Genomic DNA, 18368 nt, shown 5'->3' on the forward strand with positions numbered 1-18368 from the left:
TAAAGATGCTGAAATGAGTCATGAAATAGATGGAAGGAGGTAGGGAGGAAATAATGACCTGAAGAAGGAATAGATGCTTGAAGAACCACAGATAATGGAAAAGAGAAAACAGAAATTCTTTACTTAACATAACCATTCTCTGCTTTAATTTTAGAGAAAGCTTGGAAATATATATTGTATTGTGTATCCCTGCTGGATTCATACTAATTACATTTCTTAAGATGGGTATCCAGAGGACTCAGCTATTTTAAAAGATTTTGATAATCTCAGAATTTTCTGGAATAAAAATCATCACAAAAGAATCCTTCAACACATACTAAATAATCCATGTGCCAGCACTGTTCTAGTTTTGGGGTACATAGCAAGGAAAGGAGTCCCTGTTCCCAGGGAGCTTGTAATCTGGAAATGGAGGACTAACCCATAATGGGACTGACTATTCTGGTCTGCCAAGGATGGAGGCAGTTCATGGGCTACTGGACTTACTGTGCTAAAATTGGGAAATTAGAAACAACAAATCCTAATGGTGGCCAATTTCCCTAAATGGTCCCCAAAGACACCCCATTCATGTACTCATATACCCCCTCCCACACTGATTAGGGCTGACCTTTGTAAGTAACAGCATATTGCAGAAATGACCGTGTGTGACCTAAAGACATTATGACTTCCACTTTGCTTACTTTGAGGGAAGCCAGTTGCCATGTTACAAGGACACTCAAGCAGCTCCATGGAGGAACCCAAACCCTCCTGCTATCAGTGTGCAAACAAGCCTCTTCTGAGGGGATCCACCAGCCACAGTCAGATCTTCAGCTGCCTTAGATTCTTGATGTGACTTAAGCTCTGTCCCCTGCAACTTTATGAGACGGAGAGCCACTCCAACTCCTGACTTACAGAAATGGAAATAAGCAAGGTCTGTTGTTTTCTTGCTAGATGTTGGGCGTAATGTGATATGGAGTAATACATGTCTAGTACGGTGATGTGAAAAGAATGGTAAAAAAATTCTCCTGCAATTCAGGAGACCCAGGTTCAATCCTTGGGTCAGGAAGATCCCCTGGAGAAGGAAATACCTACTCATTCCAGTAGTATTGCCTAGAGAATTCTATGGCCAGAGGAGCCTGTTGAGTCCATGGGGTCACAAAGAGCTGGACACCACTGAGCAACTAACACACACATTGCTGTGGAGAAAAGGTATGCTGGGGAAAGATTTATGAGCTGGGAGTAGGCACTACTATGACAAGAGGGTGTGGATAGGCCTCTCCTATAAAAACATTTGGGTAAAAACCTTAAAAGTAAGGGAGCAAGACAGCAATAGTTGATTCAAGCAGAATAGTAAATGATTTCTGAGACATAACACCAACAAAAAGATGCTTGCTTAGCTTTGTTAGAGGAACAACAAAAGTGTCAGTGTGTCTAACGTGGGTAAGCAGGGTAGGGCAGGAGGTCAGGGGTAGGTGTAGTGGGCACGCTAGAATAGAAAGGGGATCCTCTTCGTCACTTTGGACTTCCCTAGTGGCTCTGACAGTAAAGAATCTGCCTGTAATGCAGGATTCAACCCCTGGGTTGGGAGGATCCCTTGGAGGAGGGGGTGGCAACCCACTCTAGTATTCTTTCCTGGAGAATCCCATGGACAGAGGAGCATGGTGAGCTATGGGCCATAGGGTTGCAAAGAATTGGGACAGGACTGAAGCAACTTATCACACATGGACAATAAAATATCACAGACTGGGTGGCTTATAAACAACTTCCCCCCCCCCCACAGTTCTGGAAGCTGGAAGTCAGGGTGCCAGCACAGTCTGGTGAGGGCCCTCTTTGTAGTCTCAGACTTATTGTATCCTTTCCTGGGTTTCTGTTAGAAGACCACTAACCCCATTGGGAGAAACCTGACCTCACACCCTAACACCTCCCAAAAGGTCCACCTTAAATAATACCATCATCTTGGGCACTGTTTTCAATCTATGAATTGTGGGGGAACACAAACATTCAGACCAGAGCAGGAAGGTGTTTGAATCTTATTGTGAGTCAGGGGAATCCACTGGATGGCTTTCAGCAAGAATACAAGACTAGACTTGATTTTTTTTTTTTAAGTCTTTTCTTTGGTGCTCTGGCTCCCTTGTATTTAAAACATGTAGCCATTCAATTTTGAAACAGGCTGATTGCTTGTTAGGCTGTGCACAGAAGTATAAGAACTCCCCTTTCCGTCAACATAAGTGCCTCCTATAGAACTGGGCTGGGACAAATGAAAGGACAGAGCTAACTGAGCACACGAAATGAAGCTAGTCTGAAGTGCTGCTGCTGCTGCTAATTCGCTTCAGTTGTGTCCCACTCTGTGGGACCCCAGAGACGGCAGCCCTCCAGGCTCCTCCGTCCCTGGGACTCTCCAGGCAAGAACACTGGAGTGGGCTACCATTTCCTTCTCCAGTGCATGAAAGTGAAAAGTGAAAGTGAAGTCGCCCAGTCATGTCTGACTCTCTTAGCGAACCCATGGACTGTAGCCTGCCAGGCTCCTCCATCCATGGGATTTTCTAGGCAAGAGTACTGGAGTGGGTTGCCAGTGCCTTCTCCGAGTCCGAAGTGAGGTGGGCGTTAGTTGTAAATCCACTCTGGAATCCCAAGATTTAGTACTAACAAACCACGTAAATGTCTCATTAAATCCTTTGTCTTGACTACCTGTTGAAATAATATTCAGGTCACTTAAGTGGTGTCCAGCTCTTTGCGACCTATGGCTTGTGGCCCACCAGGCCCCTCTGTCCAAGGGATTCTCCAGGCATGAATACTGGAAAGGGTTGCCATGTCCTTCTCCAGGGGATCTTCCTGACCCAGGGATCAAACTCGTGTCTCCTGCATTGGCAGGAGGGTTCTGTACCACTATCACCACCTGGGAAGCCTGCTATACTGGGCTTATTACAGGATCCAGTTCAGTCACTCAGTCGTGTCCGACTCTTTGCGACCCCATGAACCACAGCACGCCAGGCCTCCCTATCCATCACCAACTCCCGGAGTCAACCCAAACTCACGTCCATTGAGTCTGTGATGCCATCCAACCATCTCATCCTCTGTTGTCCCCTTCTCCTCCTGCCCTCAATCTTTCCTAGCATCAGAGTGTTTTCCAATGAGTCAACTCTTCGCATCAGGTGGCCAAAGTATTGGAGTTTCAGCTTCAACATCAGTCCTTCAATGAACACCCAGGACTGATCTCCTTTAGAATGGACTGGTTGGATCTCCTTGCAGTCCAAGGGACTCTCAAGAGTCTTCTCCAACACCACAGTTCAAAAGCATCAATTCTTCGGCGTTCAGCCTTCTTCACAGTCCAACTCTCACATCCATACATGACCACTGGAAAAACCATAGCCTTGACTAGACGGACCTTTGCTGGCAAAGTAATGTCTCTGCTTTTTAATATGCTGTCTATGTTGGTCATAACTTTCCTTCCAAGGAGTAAGCGTCTTTTAATTTCATGGCTGCAATCACAATCTGCAGGGATTTTGGAGTCCCTCAAAATAAAGTCAGCCACTGTTTCCAGTGTTTCCCCATCTATTTGCCATGATACGGAGTTTAAAAAAATGGCCATCTTATCTTTCTTTCTGCTTTCTTAAAACATGGCTACTATTAGATTTAAGATGACCTGCATGTCCGGGATTCTATTCCTAATGGGCAGCAGCTGGACGGGGGCTCTGTGCTCCCAGGTGCGAACTATTGATTCAGGAGGTTCCCCTGCGCCCTTCATTGGAAGGGCCGCCCTAGTAAGGCCGAGGCTCTGGCCTGGACTCTCTGGTTTCCCTGTGAATTCCCTCAGCCTCCAACCTGAGTCTCTCAGCCCTCGGGAAGAGGTCTCTGATGGTCCGACCAACGGTCTAACCAGCAGTCCTGGCTTTCGTGACACCCACTCCCGGGGCTGCAGGGGCACGAACTTCAGAGAGTCCTCGACCGTCGAGTGGTCAACCACATCAGTCCTCCGGATTCCCCAAGCCGCGTTTCCGCGAGGCGGCCCCCCTTCCTGGCCTCAAGTTTCACCGTACAGGAAAAAAAACAAACCCAGACATTAATTCGGCCGGGGCTAGGCCTGTCAATCAATAACCACCTCAGGCCACGCCCACTTTTGTTGACTCAACACACAGCTCAGGTCGACTGGGCGGGGCCGGATGCGTCACTGGCTTCCCCCACTTTCCCGGGACTCTCCGCGGCGGAGGCGTGGCTACAGTCTGAGAGGCGGGACTTCCTGTCCGGCTGGGGATGACACGTTCAGTCCGGAAGTCAGCTCGCAGTTCGGTTCTTTTGGTGTGGTCAGGCCTCTGGTTGCTAGATTTCTGCCTCGGTCGCGCTTTATTTCCCGCCTGGGGATGGCGACCTACACCTGCAACACCTGCAGGGCGGTGTTGGAAGATGCGGAGGCGCAGCGGGTCCACTACAAGACGGACTGGCACCGCTACAACCTGAGGCGCAAAGTGGCCGGCATGGCCCCCGTCAGCCTCGAGGGCTTCCAGGAGCGGGTGCGGGCACAGCGGGCCCTGGCGGAGCCAGAGAGCAAAGGCGCGGCCACCTACTGCACCGTCTGCAGTAAGAAGTTTGCTTCCTTCAAGGCCTACGAAAACCACCTCAGGTCCCGGCGGCACGTGGAGCTCGAGAAGCAGGCGGTGAGTCGGAAAGTGGCACTCATGAACGAGAAGAACTTGGAGAAAGGGCTGGGCGTAGACAGTGTGGACAAGGATGCGGTGAACGCGGCCATCCAGCAGGTCATCAAGGCTCAGCCGTCCACGTCTCCCAAGAAGGCGGCGCCAGCGCCCGAGGCGGAGCCCGGGTGTCCCGTGGCCGCCGGCGGACGTGGGACTCAGCCGCGAGACCCGGGCGAGAAACCTCCCCGGCTGCGGTGGTTTGAACGGCAGGCGAAGAAGTTGGCGAAACAGCAGGGGGAGGAAGAGAGTGAAGAAGACCTGGATGCGGACGGTGAGGACCGGCCTGGGGGGCGGGGCTAGGGAGGGGTTGGTCCTCAGGTTTTCAGTTTATCCTTGAGGTTGGAGCGGGGAGGTGTCAGTTTTTAAGTGAAGATGATGAGTGAAGGTGGTTTCCATGCTTTCTGAACTGACCGGTGTGGCCAGCATCCTTACAGGGCATTTTATCAGTTAAGTCAGTTGTCAGTTCAGTCGCTCAGTCGTGTCCGACGCTTTGCGACCCCATGGACTGCAGCACGCCAGGCCTCCCTGTCCATCACCAACTCCTGAGTCTGCTCAAACTCATGTCCATCGCATCCGTGATACCATCCAGCCATCTCATCCTATGTCTTCCCCTCACTGTTGTATTAAATTGAGATACTGAAACCTTAAGATGGGCGAAGGGTGAGAATTAGCTTAGTAAATATTTGTAGAATGAATAGATCCTTTCTCTGTTTATTGAATGGAGAGATTTTTAACATATGCAGAAGGGTACACATTACCCACTACACCTTCTGCTGTAGAATGTGTTATTTCTATTGGGTATCTAGTTATGATGGCTTTACACTTAACCTAGTTTGGTAAAACCGTGCACTGAGAAGTTCAGAATCAGCTAACCTGAAACGGGAGGTTTGAGCCTTCGACCTAGCTTCCTTGACTTGGTGAGTTTTTTTTTTTCCCCTTTCTTCCCCTATGGCATCTCACATCCCACTAACACTGATTGGAAGTGTTCATATATACCTAGAAAAGGAGCCAAAGCCCCCTTCAACGGGTTTACTGTGCCCTGAACAAGGAAAACTAAGGCATTCCTTAGCCATGCAGACTGGTGAGTGGTAAATGAATAGCTAACACTGACATCTACTAATTTTGTTTTCGAAATCTCTGGCTTGAAGACTGGGAGGATATTGATTCTGATGAGGACTTGGAATGTGAGGATGCTGAAGCCATGGAGGAGGAGGAGGAGCAGGATGCAGAAGAGGAAGAGGCAGGAGGAAGCACCCCCCTTGGTGCCATCCCCATAACGGACTGCTTGTTTTGTCCACATCACTCAAGCTCCCTCACAAAAAATGTGGCTCATATGACCAAAGTCCACAGCTTCTTTATTCCTGATGTAGAATATCTTTCGGATCTTAAGGGACTGATTAAATATTTGGGTGAGTATAATGTTCTTTTCTTTTTTAATGATGAAACCCTGCATTATTGGGGGGCATTAACTTTGTGTTTCTCACCAGTCTTGGATTTAATGACCTACTGATTTTGTGAACATCAAAAACTTGACCACCAAGGTTTTGATTGTGATGAGATAGATGATGAGATATAATCTGGCTGCAAAAAGCTGCTTTCATGTCTTTTTCTCAACTTTTTTTCCAGGAGAGAAAGTTGGTGTTGGGAAGATTTGCTTGTGGTGCAACGAGAGAGGGAAGTCCTTCTACTCCACGGAGGCGGTACAGGCACACATGAATGACCGGAGTCACTGTAAGCTCTTCACAGATGGGGACGCTCTTTTGGAATTTGCGGACTTCTATGATTTTAGGTCAGTCTGGTTTGTAACATGGAGCGAAGCAAACTCATCACATTTGCATTGGATTCACCTGTGCCCCTCCCTGGTAACTGTGTCTGGCTCTGTCGGATACCCTATTCTTAATACCTCTTAGAACACTTTTGTAAGAGGTGCTTATTTCCTGTCATTTTGTAAATGAGAAACTGAGTATCACAGAGGTAAACACACATATCTGACAAAGAGACGATCTCAGGCCCAAACTGTAAGTTCGTCTGGTTTGAAAGCTTGTTTTTGTTTGCTGTGGTGTCAACGGTCCGAAGTTCAGTTTTGCCTGAGTGGTTGGTGCTTAGTGTCGGTGTGCCTATGACCCATCACAGCTCTGCTTTGCAAGCAGGTGTGTGTCATGACCATGCCAGAGTGCAGAGTCCCCCTGATACAGGTGTTCAAAAAAGTCCTGGTCTTTTAAGTTGTCCTTTTGCATTTTCCTCCTGATTTCTCATTTCTCACTTGTCCTGACAGTTTTTCATTATAGCCACTTTGGTGGCTGTGTAGGGGTAAAAGTGGCGGCTGTGTAGGGGTATCCATTGTGGTTTTGATGTGCGTTTCCCTGATGAGAACTAATGCAGTTGAGAACCTTTTACTGTGTGTTAACTGGGTATCTTAACCACTTGAATATCTCTTGTGAAGTGTCCGATCTAGTCTTTTGTCCATTCCTGTTGACTTATCTGCCTTACTGTTAACATTTTAGTGTGATTTTCTCTAATTATTTTCTGTGTGTATTTGTGAAAGAGATTCTTCTAGAACTACAGTGTCTTAATTTGCTGATTTCTAGATGTACTCATGTCACTCTTTGGGATAATTAATTAAATTAAAAATTAAAAAATTCGGTTCTTCAGTTGCACCACCCACATTTCAAGACCTATGCTTAAAAGCAGATGTGCTTTCAAAGTAGCCACCATACTGGACACGCAGACTGAAGATCTGTATCATCACAGAGTTCTCCTGGACTGCACTCTTCTAGAACTTGTTTCTGTAAGGATTTAAGTTGAGGAGAGCTGCATCTCCCACTGTACAGCCTCTTCCTCTTCCTCTGTTTGCCAGCCCTCCTCGAGAGAAACAGATAACACAGATGAAGAATTGGTGTAGGTTATTTGCTCACTGTTTTTAGGAACAGTTTTAGGTTCTCAGCAAAATTGGGCCGAAGGTATAGCAGTTTCTTATGTACTCCTCACCCTACAAGTGCATAGCCTCCCTCATTATCAGCCTCCCCCAGTGGCACATACATTGCATTTGATGAACCAAGTTGACCCACCAGTTACCGCTCAAAGTCCATAGTTCAGTGTTCGCTCTTGGTGTTGTCTGTTCTGTGAGTATGGACAGATGTACATATAGTGACCTGTATCCACCCTCAGAGTAGTTTCATTGGCTTACAGATCCTCTGTGTTCTGCCTGTTCATCATTCTCCTTCACCCGATCCCTAGAAAACAGTGATACTTAATGTCTCCATATTTTTGCCTTTTCCAGAATATTGTCTGGTTAGAATCATACAGAATGAAGCCTTTTCAGGCTTCTTTCACAGTAACATGCTTTTACGGTTCTTCTGTGTCTTTTCATGGCCTGCTAGCTCATTTTTTTTTGGTGTAATCCAAAACTGTTCCCTTGCATGGATGTACCAGTTTGTTTATCTAGTCACCTATTGAAGTCTGTGTTGGTTTCTTCCAAGTTGTAGGAATTTGGATAAATCTTCTGTAATCTACTTGCAGGTTTTTGTATAGACAGAAGTTTTCGACTCCTTAGGGTAAATCCAAGCAGCAGGCTGGGTCTTATGGTAAGAGTATGTTTGATTTTGCAACAAGCGGCCAGCTCTTCCAAGGTGGCTCTGCCCTCCTGTATCCCTGCTGGCAACCAAGGATTCCTACTGCCCATACCCTCCCCAGCATTAGATGTTCCGGGTCTGGGCCATTCTGATAGGTGTGTAGTGATATCTCTGTTTTAATTTCCATTTTTCTGATGACATATCCTGTGGGCATCTTTTTTATATGCTTATTTGCCATGTGTTTCTTCTTAGTGAGGAGTCTGTTGAGGTCTTTGGCCCATTTTTGGCCGAATCGGTTATTTTCTTACTGTTGAATTTTGAGAGTTCTTTTTACATTTGAATAACAGTCCTTTATCAGATGTGTCTTCTGTCAATACTTTTTCCAAGTCTTCATCTTGTATTTTAATTCTCTTGATACTGTTTTTCACAGAGCAGAAGTTTTTAATTTGAATGAAGTTTAGTTGATCAGTTCTTTCTTTCATGAACTGTGCCTTTTGTGTCATGCCTAAAAAGTCATCACCAAACCCTAAGTCATCCAGGTTTTCTTCTATATTATCTTCTAGGATTTTTTTATAGTTTTGTGTTTTACATTTAGGTCTGGGATCCAATTTGAATTCACAGGCTATTTGCTTACTTTACTAAAGAGAAAATGCTAGCAAATTGTTTTCTCTCCAGAAGCTTTCAGTGTAGTCCCTGTAGACGTTAACCCCCACCCGCCACCCCTTCAGTGATCTAGTAGGTTGGCAGTATTTTAATGAGATTTGGGGTCTTGGTCTGTGTGTTAATGGCATTCCATGGTTCCAGGAGTAGCTACCCAGATCACAAAGAAGGCGAGGACCATGATGAGACTGAGGAGCTGCCCTCAGAAAAGACCCTGGATTATGACGATGAAACCATGGAGCTGATTCTCCCTTCTGGTAAGTGCATTTGTCCAGAATACGTAGCTTCACGCCATTGAGATTATCGGAGAAGTGTGTTCCCATCACTTGCCTTCCACGCTGTGGGGAGAGAACCTACAACTTCAAGTGTGTGTCTATGTTCCTTGGACTAGGTCACCTCTGAAGGGAGCCCCATAGCTCTGATTTAGCTGTTTTGTTTAAGTTGCATCAGTGTTTTCCTCACTTTGTTGTGATTTATAATGCTTTAATCGGCCGTTTCCTTTCTTTTCAATACATAAACCTTTTGTATACTGTTTATTATCTAGCTTTTCGGCTCCTGGATTTTTCTTGTTAAACTTGACTTTGCCCTTACTCCTTGAACTGATTCCTGTTTCCACAGTTGTTCAGACTGCATGTGTTAGTCTGGCATGGTCGGATATAATTGACAGCACCTAGGCTTCCTGTTCATATTCTGGGTGCAGGGAGAGACTTGGAGTTTAAATTCTGCCTTCTCCTTTGGGGAACAGCATTCATAATGGTAGAATTTTGTCCCAGATATGAGAAGAAGAAGGAAAGCTATGAATATGAGAAGTGTGAAATATTGTTTATAGTGTTATGCTTAGCTGATAGGAATGGGAGCAGCTAGAGAATATACATTTTAAAATGACAGGGAATGGAATGATAAGATAATAAGGTTCTAATAGTATATTTACTGAGAAGTTTGTATATTCAGGCAGATACATTATTTTATCTTTAGATCAAGTCTGTGAGTTAGATTCTGTGGTCCTTTTTTGACATATGAGCCACCTGAAGTTTAGACGGATGAGTAATTTGCCTAAGATCAGGGACCTCATCAGTGAAGAGCCCATTCCACCTTTCCTCCACTGCCTGGGAGATTTGCTGTGATGGGGGGTGCAGGAGCAGCCATGCTGCCAGTGGGTACATGTCTGCCATGATGGAACCACCTTGTGCTGTTTGCAATCCACATGCAATATTGCTGTTTAGGAACAGACAGCCCTGCTTAACCTGGAATAATAACCTTCTAAGGTGAAGGGCAGCTTTATGCAGTGACAGTTGGAGGAAAGTGCCGGCGGAACCTGTCTTGAGGATATAGCTCCTCTACAGTGATAAGAAAGCTATAATGCAGCAGAATATTGTGGCCCGTGCAATACACAACAGCAAAACAGGCTTACGTGTATCACAAGGGACCTGATCTCTTCCCCTGGTGAAAATACTAATGCAGAACCTCAGACATAAGTTTGAAAACTTCTTTTTCAAAAACTAGTTGCTTGGGCCCTTATTTTATTAGGTTCCCCTTCCTTGCATGCTAAGTCGCTTTAGTCATGTCCGACTCTGCGACCCTATGGAGCCCACCAGGGTTTTTACCACTAGTTCCACCTGGGAGACTAAGATCACAGTAGACTTTGAGAAGGTGAATGTGCTAGTCCCTGCCAGCAGTGTCTGGCTGTAGCAGGATCACTAGGAACGTGGGCTTCGTTTTGCAGCCATTTTAGCACTTTTCATGACAAAAGTCTGCTCAACAGTGAGGATATCCTATTTAAGAAATATAGCCTATTTTGAGAGAAATTTTCATCTGGACTTAAAATTTCAGAAACTTAAAGACTCCTTAGCTGTCTAGACAACAACACATTGCCCAGAGTGATCCAGTCTCCTCAGGTTCGCCAAAGCCAAAACTGAGTGTCTTCTCAGGATCCTTTATTCCTCTCCTAAATCCAGATGGTAACTAATTGCAGTTCCTAATTAGTTAGGAATTTGCGTTTTGAATAATTTTTCTTTTTTTTGCCTCCTTGTCCGTTTGTCTGTGTTACCATGAAAGCTTCCTCTCTGGCCTTCTCCAGTCTGATTTCCACTTGGCCACTGGAACATTCTTTCTAAAACAAACACCATTCTGCTATATTTTCTTTTCCCTCTGGAATTCCCAGGGGCAGCCCTGGCCTTCAGGGTCACTTTGTCACCAGTGTCTTTGTGTGCTTCCTTTTCCTGCCCACGTGAAGTTTCCCTCCTCTAGGCCTTTGTACACGCACTGCCTGTCTTCCTCTGAGACTCAAGTTGGGTTCTATGCTCCAAGCGGCTGAGCTGAGCTCCCGCCCTGGGTGAGGAGAGTCTCCTCTGCTCCTGTGACACTTCGCACGGCCCTCATGATGGGTCTCTTCTTCTTGGTACTCGTTGACTCGCTTGCCTTCTGTCCCTGTTTCTGTGAGGACCAAACTGGCTTCTTTCATCTCAGGACAGTGCCTCAGATACATGGGAGCCACGTCTGTTGACTGAGTGACTGGAAAGTTGGAGGTGACTTCCCTGGGCCTGCCACAGGGCAGGTAAAGAGAGCCGAAGGAGCCACCCTGGGCTCCAACGTGGCCTCAGGGACCACGTGTCATATTTGCCTACAGCCCCAGGTGGCAGATTGCTTGTTCATCACACAGTCAAAGAAGAAAGGGCCATGAGATTAACTTGTAGGTCCAGTTTCTTGGGTATTATTTAGTCTTTATTTTTAAGATATTTTTTATGTGGACTTTTTTTAAGAAATCTTTATTGAATTTGTTACAACATTGTTTCTGTTTTATGTTTTGGCTCTGGGGCAAGTGGTATCTTAGCTCCCTAACTGGGGATCGAACCCACACCCTCTGCATTGGAAGGCAAAGTCTTAACCACTGGACTTCCAGAGGAGTCCTATTCTCGCGTTTTTAAACATGAACTTCCTTACTGACAGCTGCCTGTCCACGTACAGAGTCATGCTGTTTTAAAGTGTCGGATGGTGACCTCAGGCAGCTCTTGAGGGAGACTTGGCAGTAGTGAGTGACCCTTGTGGTCCTAGAGTACCAGGCAGTACTGTACCATTATACAGCCTCTGGAGAGACCTAACCGACTGCCAGGTACTGCCCCAACCCGGGGTAACTAGGCTGTGCACATCTCTTCCTGTACGTACATTTTCGTGGGGAAAGGCCATAACGGCATCAAGTAACCTGTGTGGCTACACAGATTTTTTTGACCATGTGAATAAGTGTATCTCCCCACCCTGGGGAGAGTCTGCATGTAGTGTCTAAAAAGCATGTGTGACCTGGAGCCAGAAAAGGAACTATCTACATATACATCAGTCATTGCCTTCCTGGGTCTTCTTCACAGATGACTGACTTCTGAAACCTTATAATAGAATTCATTTAAATAGCAATAGTACATGGCTTTCTTAGTGAACCAGAAACTAGCAATATTCTGAAATTTTTTCCAGCTCTACAGTTACATACACTTTTACTATCTCATTTTAAAAACCAGTCATCCTCTGGTCAGTCTTGGTTGTAATGAGATATGACAGTTTATTGTCCATTGGTTTTCTCCCTCAATACTGGTGTGGGTTTTTTCTAATGAACCAAGGAAATAGGAACTCTCAAATAAACACCGTTTAGACGTGTAGTGGCATTATGGCAGTATATTCAATCACCTGGTTATTTCTTTGAACAAATTCACCATTCAGAAACTTCTGATTATGTTCAGTTATATGACTGGGTGGTGTGGACATTAGCATGAAGCTGATTTGAGAAGGATTCTAATGTGGAGAGCATAGTGATATTTAATCAACTACCCTTAGTAGAGTCTGCATAAAACTGGTTTCAAAAGCAGCAAGTAGTTGGGATTCCTTGACTGTAGTTGCTTCAGGTCAGTTTCAGTTCAGTCGCTCAGTCATGTCTGACTCTACGACCCCATGGACTGCAGCACACCAGGCCTCCCTGTCCATCACCAAATCTCGGAGCTTGTGCAAACTCATATCCATTGATTTGGTGATGCCATACAACCATCTCATCCTCTGTCATCCCCTTCTCCTCCTGCCTTCAGTATTTCCCAGCATCAGGGTCTTTTCCAAGGAGTCAGTTCTTCACACCAGGTGTGTGAAGTTTCAGCTTCAGCATCAGTCTTTCCAATAAATTTTCAGGACTGATCTCCTTTAGGATGGACTGGTTGGATCTCCTTGCAGTCCAAGGGACTCTCAAGTGTCTTCTCCAACACCGCAGTTCAAAAGCATTAATTCTTCGGTGCTCAGCTTTCTTCACGGTCCAACTCTCACATCCCCATACATGACTGGTGGAAAAACCATAGCTTTGACTAGATGGACTTTTGTTGGCAAAGTAATATCTCTGCTTTTTAGTATGCTGTATAGGTTTGTCATAGCTTTTTTCCAAAGGAGCAAGCATCTTTTAATTTTATGGCTGCAGTCACCAGCTGCAGTGATTTTGGAGCCCAAGAAAATAAAAGTCTGTCACTGTTTCCACTGTTTCCCCATCTATTTGCAATGAAGTGATGGGACCAGATGCCGTGATCTTGATGGTCCCAGAGGCAGTGACATAAAGCATCCAGTAGAGGGCGCCGTGAGTATTTGTATCCAGACTGGTCGGCTCAGTTCCCCCTTCGCTCTTCAGTTCCTCTGGAGCAGGTTGGTGTGAGGACAGCTCCAGTTAGTTGCTGACTAGCCAGAAGAATCTCCCACTGGATCCACAAGAGATACATAATCAATCTTAGGGAAATTACTGTTAGAGATACTTCTTTTTCACTGTCTAATGTCAAATGTTAGGCTCTTTGTTAAGTAGGACCCCACTCCAGTACTCTTGCCTGGAAAATCCCATGGACGGAGGAGGCTAGTAGGCTGCAGTCCATGGGGTCGCTAAGAGTTGGACACGACTGAGAGACTTCACTTTCACTTTTCACTTTTCATGCATTGGAGAAGGAAATGGCAACCCACTCCAGTGTTCTTGCCTGGAGAATCCCAGGGACGGGGGAGCCTTGTGGGCTTCTGTCTATGGGGTCGCACAGAGTCGGACACGACTGAAGTGACTTAGCAGCAGCAGCAGCAGACAGTCTTTTTCATTTTAATTGAAGTATAGTTGATGTACGCTGTTGTGTGAGTTTCTGTTGTACAGCAAAATGATTCTACATGTTGGCGTAAATATGTATATGTGTGTGTTCTTTTTCATTAGAGTTTATTACAGGATATTGAATATCGTTTTCTGTGCTGTGTAGTAGGACATTGTTGTTTATCTATTTTATACATAGCAGTTTGTATCTGCTACTGCAGTTACAAAGCCCTAATTTCTCCTTCCCTGACCCTCTTTCCTCTTCAGGAACCAAAAGCTTGTTTTCTATGTCCGTGAGTCTGCTTTGTTTTATTAAGTTCACTTGTATCATATTTTAGATCAGGAGCGGACAGTCTTGTAAGCAGTTATTACTGTGGCAGAAGATAGGTGGACAGGTGGAAGCTTCAGCCTGACTCAGACACTTCGCATCTGTTACTTATGGACAGGCACGCTGTGTTCTGGTACGAAGCGGAGCTGTTCTCAGCGCCTGTGCTAGGTGCTTACTGCCAGGCACGCCTGTCACTGCCACAGGAAGGGGTGGCTCTAAACAGCGCTTACAGTTCTCCTGCCAGGTGTCAGAAACCCTGGCACTGATTCATGAACCCTCTTCAAACATGTCTTAAAAGATAGCCTTCAAGAATAGGTATTTCTAAATGCTGCTTACAAATGTAAATAAATCAATTTAGTAAGTCCTAATGAGCAGCATTATCATTTAATGATTCTGAGGAAGTCTTTGTTGCAAACTCAGAGCATCCTGACCTACATTATAAATAGAAAGTTGTCATCAGCACTGCTGGGCTTTGCTGCTAGAGCCTCCATGTACGTGCGAGCCTTCTCCATTGCTGTGTCTTACTTGTTTCTGGTGGTCTGGGAGCTTTGTTAATTCTTCCCCCACCAGAACAATCGGGTCCAGGGAGACATCGTTCATCCATGTTAGTATCCAGAGACCACAGCATCCTGGAATTGAAAATTTCTTTTTTTGTTGTTTCCTGAGTCTGGTCACAAATCAATCACCTGGAAGTAATCACTTATTCATATCTGTGTAGGGAGCAAAATGTTACACAGGTAGCTCGTCAAGTACTGGGACTTCACACAAAATAACCTGATAGAGATTTTTCTAGTAGGTTAAAAATCTAGATTCTAAAAGCAAATATAGCCATCTATAATAGTTATAGTATTCTGTTCATGGTCTTTCTACCCAAAAAACTTCCAACATTTAGAAAGCAGTAGGTCGGGGTTTCTCCACTTCAGCACTGTGGACATTTTGGGCCAGATAATTCTTCGCTGAGGGGCTGTCCTGTGCATTGTATGGTGTTTAGCCAAATCCCTGGTCTCGACCCACTAGGTCTCAGGAGCTTCCCTCTACCTGTGACAACCAGCAGTGACTCCAGTCATTGCCACGTGTCCTCTGGGGATAAAGTCACCCCTGTTTGAGAAGCACCCCATTAGAGAATGTTAGCAAAGGGAAAGTGGATTGGCTTCTCTTCTAAACCCAGACTGTGGCTTGTAGAACTAAAATCGGGCCATTATTGGTTCAATCTTTTTTCTTTTAAAGAGAGTTAAAATTCCTTGTCTCCTAGGACCCTGTTACCTGTATTAGTAGGGATGGCCATGTGAATTTCTGTGGAGGCATATCGTAAGTGCGGGGGCTGCATTTTTCACCTGACAGTGACTTGTCACTGTCTCTACTGTTATCACTTGTCAGCGTCTCTACTGTTCTTTTCTCCTTTAGCCGTAGACTTAATTGGTTGAATATTTGCAACTATTATTCTATACACAAGTTTTAATTTCTTACAGAACTCTCTGTTCCATGTTGCTAGGTCACTTCACTCTGTTTTATGCCACATTTCCATCAAGAAGTATTTCCCCAGTTCACAGTCTGCCTGGTTGTGTGTTGTTGTTGTTTAGTTGCTAAGTTGTGTGCGACTCTTTGCAATGCCATGGACTGCTCTGTCCATGAGACTTCCCAGGCAAGAATACTGGAGTGAGTTGCCATTTCCTCCTCCAGGTTTTTTTTTTTTTTTAATATTTATTTACTCACTGATTTGGCTACACCAGGTCTTAGTTGCAAACTCGGGATCTTTAGTTGTGGCGTGTGAACTCTTAGTTGCAGCACGTGGGATCTAGATCCCTGCCCAGGGATCAAACCTGGGCCCTCTGCCTTGGGAGCATGGAGTCTTAGCCACTGGACCACCAGGGATGTCCCTCAGTGTCTCTGCTCGGGTTTGCCTTCTTTCCCTCGTTGGTTAACATACAGCTTCATCTTTCTTCAGCTGATAGGAGTGTTTTTTTTCCTGGCACATGCGTTTGCCAGCTAGATGAACATGAAAAGTGATTTGGAAAGCTCTTGCTTTATAACTCTGCTTTGAAAAATGATCCACCTCCGTACTTCAGTACTGTTCTTTTGAAAACCAGGTGCCAGGGTGGGTCATCGCTCCTTGATGAGATACTACAAGCAGCGGTTTGGCTTGTCGAGAGCTGTGGCGGTTGCTAAGAATCGGAAGGCTGTGGGCCAGGTCCTGCAGCAGTACAGAGCCCTGGGATGGACTGGCAGCACAGGTACGTCCGTGGGGACCTCCCGGGCCAGCCCAGGAACTTGCATTACACAAAGGGGCTTGGGTGACGTGGTTCTCTTCACTCTGTTCTTATGGGTCCTCTCTGGGGGAAACTTACCTTCTTGCCTATGACCAGTTGAGACACATATGGCGATAAACCCAAAGCTCTATGACTTAAAAATTTCATATTCCCCAGCACAGTAGCTTTTTAAAACTGCCTGTAAACCATTAACTTTTTTAGGAGGTATAATTGCAAAAATAATTGTTTAGTAATCATCAAAGGTTGAAATTCTGGAGGTTATACAGTGGAATTAAATAATGTCCTTGAAGCAATATAGTTTGAGCTGTAGAGTCAAACATGACTTACCTGATATTCTTATAGGTTCTTATACAAAGAGTCTGAGTAATTTAGTTAATCGAAGCCTCTGCTTTCTCACTGATAAAATGGAGGTGGTATTAATAATATCTACGTATAGAGTCGTGCAGGTTGAACGTCATAAAGCATGTATGACATAGTACATGCATATAATAAACGCCGGCTATCATCCTTCGTTTTGAAATTTTTCTTTAGAAAGCTTAGTAAGACTCAGAGGGCTAGAGCACGCTACTGAAATTGTTCAGCTTTGAAACATCATCAGTATGAAACTATTTAAATCTATTCTGAGGTCTGCTGAGTGCAGCTCGTTATGCTTGGATCTTTGAGGAGAACGTCAGTCCCTGAAAACAGGAGTGGGGAGAGGTGCTTTCCGACGGCCTGGAAAGCGCCGAAACCGAAATCCATTGTCAAGGCCTCTGTGTTCATGTATGCACATGGGTTCCCTCACTCGGGCTCCCTGGGAGCTGTGAGACCACTTAAACGTAGTGGACAGACTTCCTGTTAGTCTTGTCAGGAATTCCTGTCTGACTTGGTTTCTAATCTGCCTTTCTCTGTGCCTTTGGTCAGTGGGCTTCACCTTTTGGGCTTCTAGACCTTTTCAGGTGATGAAAACTGAAGAGGCATGTATATAGAGAGCAGTTCTGGTGCACAGTGGTGGGCGCACGGAACCCCCCAGGGCTCGTTGGATAGAGGCATCAGATAATAACTCCTGGTTAAATATTAGAACCCGCTTACCTGAAACCAGCTTTGATTCTCTGCCAAGTTGGGTTTTCTCTGATCACAGCTCACAGCCCTTTGCCTCATTCTCACCCCCTTCCCAACCCCAGGAGCAGCTCTGGTGCGCCAGCGGGACATGCAGTATGTCCAGAGGATGAAGTCGAAGTGGATGCTGAAGATGGGGATGAAGAACAACGCCACCCGGCAGATGCACTTCCGGCCCCAGGTGCTGTTCTGATCGGCCAGGGGCTGGGACGATGGCCCTCCTGCTGCCACTCCCCTGTACTTCCTCTGTCCTGACCTGATAATAAAAGCCAGGATCAAATTGGCTCTCCCGTGTCGTTTTTGGACAGGGTTGAGGGGTCATCTTCTCACCCAGTGAGTACTGTCTGCTGGACGCAGGCCCTGCCCTGCTCCTGAGAGGTGCTGTGTAGTGTCAGCTTGGAGCTGATTTAGGGCTGTCAGAGTAGCGTGGGGGACTCAGGACTGGCTTGTCTGCCCTGAGCCTGGCTTAATGTTCAGAGGAACACCTTGCTGTGTCCTGGAGCCGCGACCCGCATTAGGTGCTTTGAAGCTTCTGGGGGAGCAGAGTGGAGTGTCCCTCATTGGAATGTACTGTGGCTCCCGACATGGCGACGATCTGTGGGCACTTTGATTAAATCCAAGCAGAATAAAAAAGCATGTCAATGGCTGGCTGTAAAAGTTCTTTTGAATTTGTTTATCATTTATTTTTGGCGGTGTCGG

General features: G+C 45.7%; 1 protein-coding gene across 1 annotated transcript; it reads left to right on the plus strand.

Annotated features, from left to right (window-relative positions):
• Positions 1–3716: 3716 nt before the first annotated feature.
• On the plus strand, positions 3717–17954 carry ZNF622 (zinc finger protein 622). Its single transcript, XM_005898542.3, has 6 exons — positions 3717–4938; positions 5816–6076; positions 6294–6456; positions 9044–9156; positions 16392–16535; positions 17735–17954. The coding sequence occupies exons 1-6, from the start codon at positions 4137–4139 to the stop codon at positions 17860–17862; spliced, it is 1611 nt and encodes a 536-aa protein (XP_005898604.3). The 5' UTR covers positions 3717–4136; the 3' UTR covers positions 17863–17954.
• The last annotated feature ends 414 nt before the right edge of the window (positions 17955–18368 follow it).

Source organism: Bos mutus, chromosome 20 (assembly GCF_027580195.1).
Source record: "Bos mutus isolate GX-2022 chromosome 20, NWIPB_WYAK_1.1, whole genome shotgun sequence".
Classification (NCBI taxonomy): Eukaryota; Metazoa; Chordata; class Mammalia; order Artiodactyla; family Bovidae; genus Bos; species Bos mutus.

What these genes read in the sequence shown, in the direction of transcription:
- ZNF622 (XM_005898542.3), top strand. Translation starts at nt 4,137, where the DNA reads ATGCGTCACTGGCTTCCCCCACTTTCCCGGGACTCTCCGCGGCGGAGG. An exon ending in AGAAGACCTGGATGCGGACG is followed by an intron (nt 4,939 to 5,815) that starts GTGAGGACCGGC and finishes TCTGGCTTGAAG; the next exon opens with ACTGGGAGGATATTGATTCT. An exon ending in GGGACTGATTAAATATTTGG is followed by an intron (nt 6,077 to 6,293) that starts GTGAGTATAATG and finishes CTTTTTTTCCAG; the next exon opens with GAGAGAAAGTTGGTGTTGGG.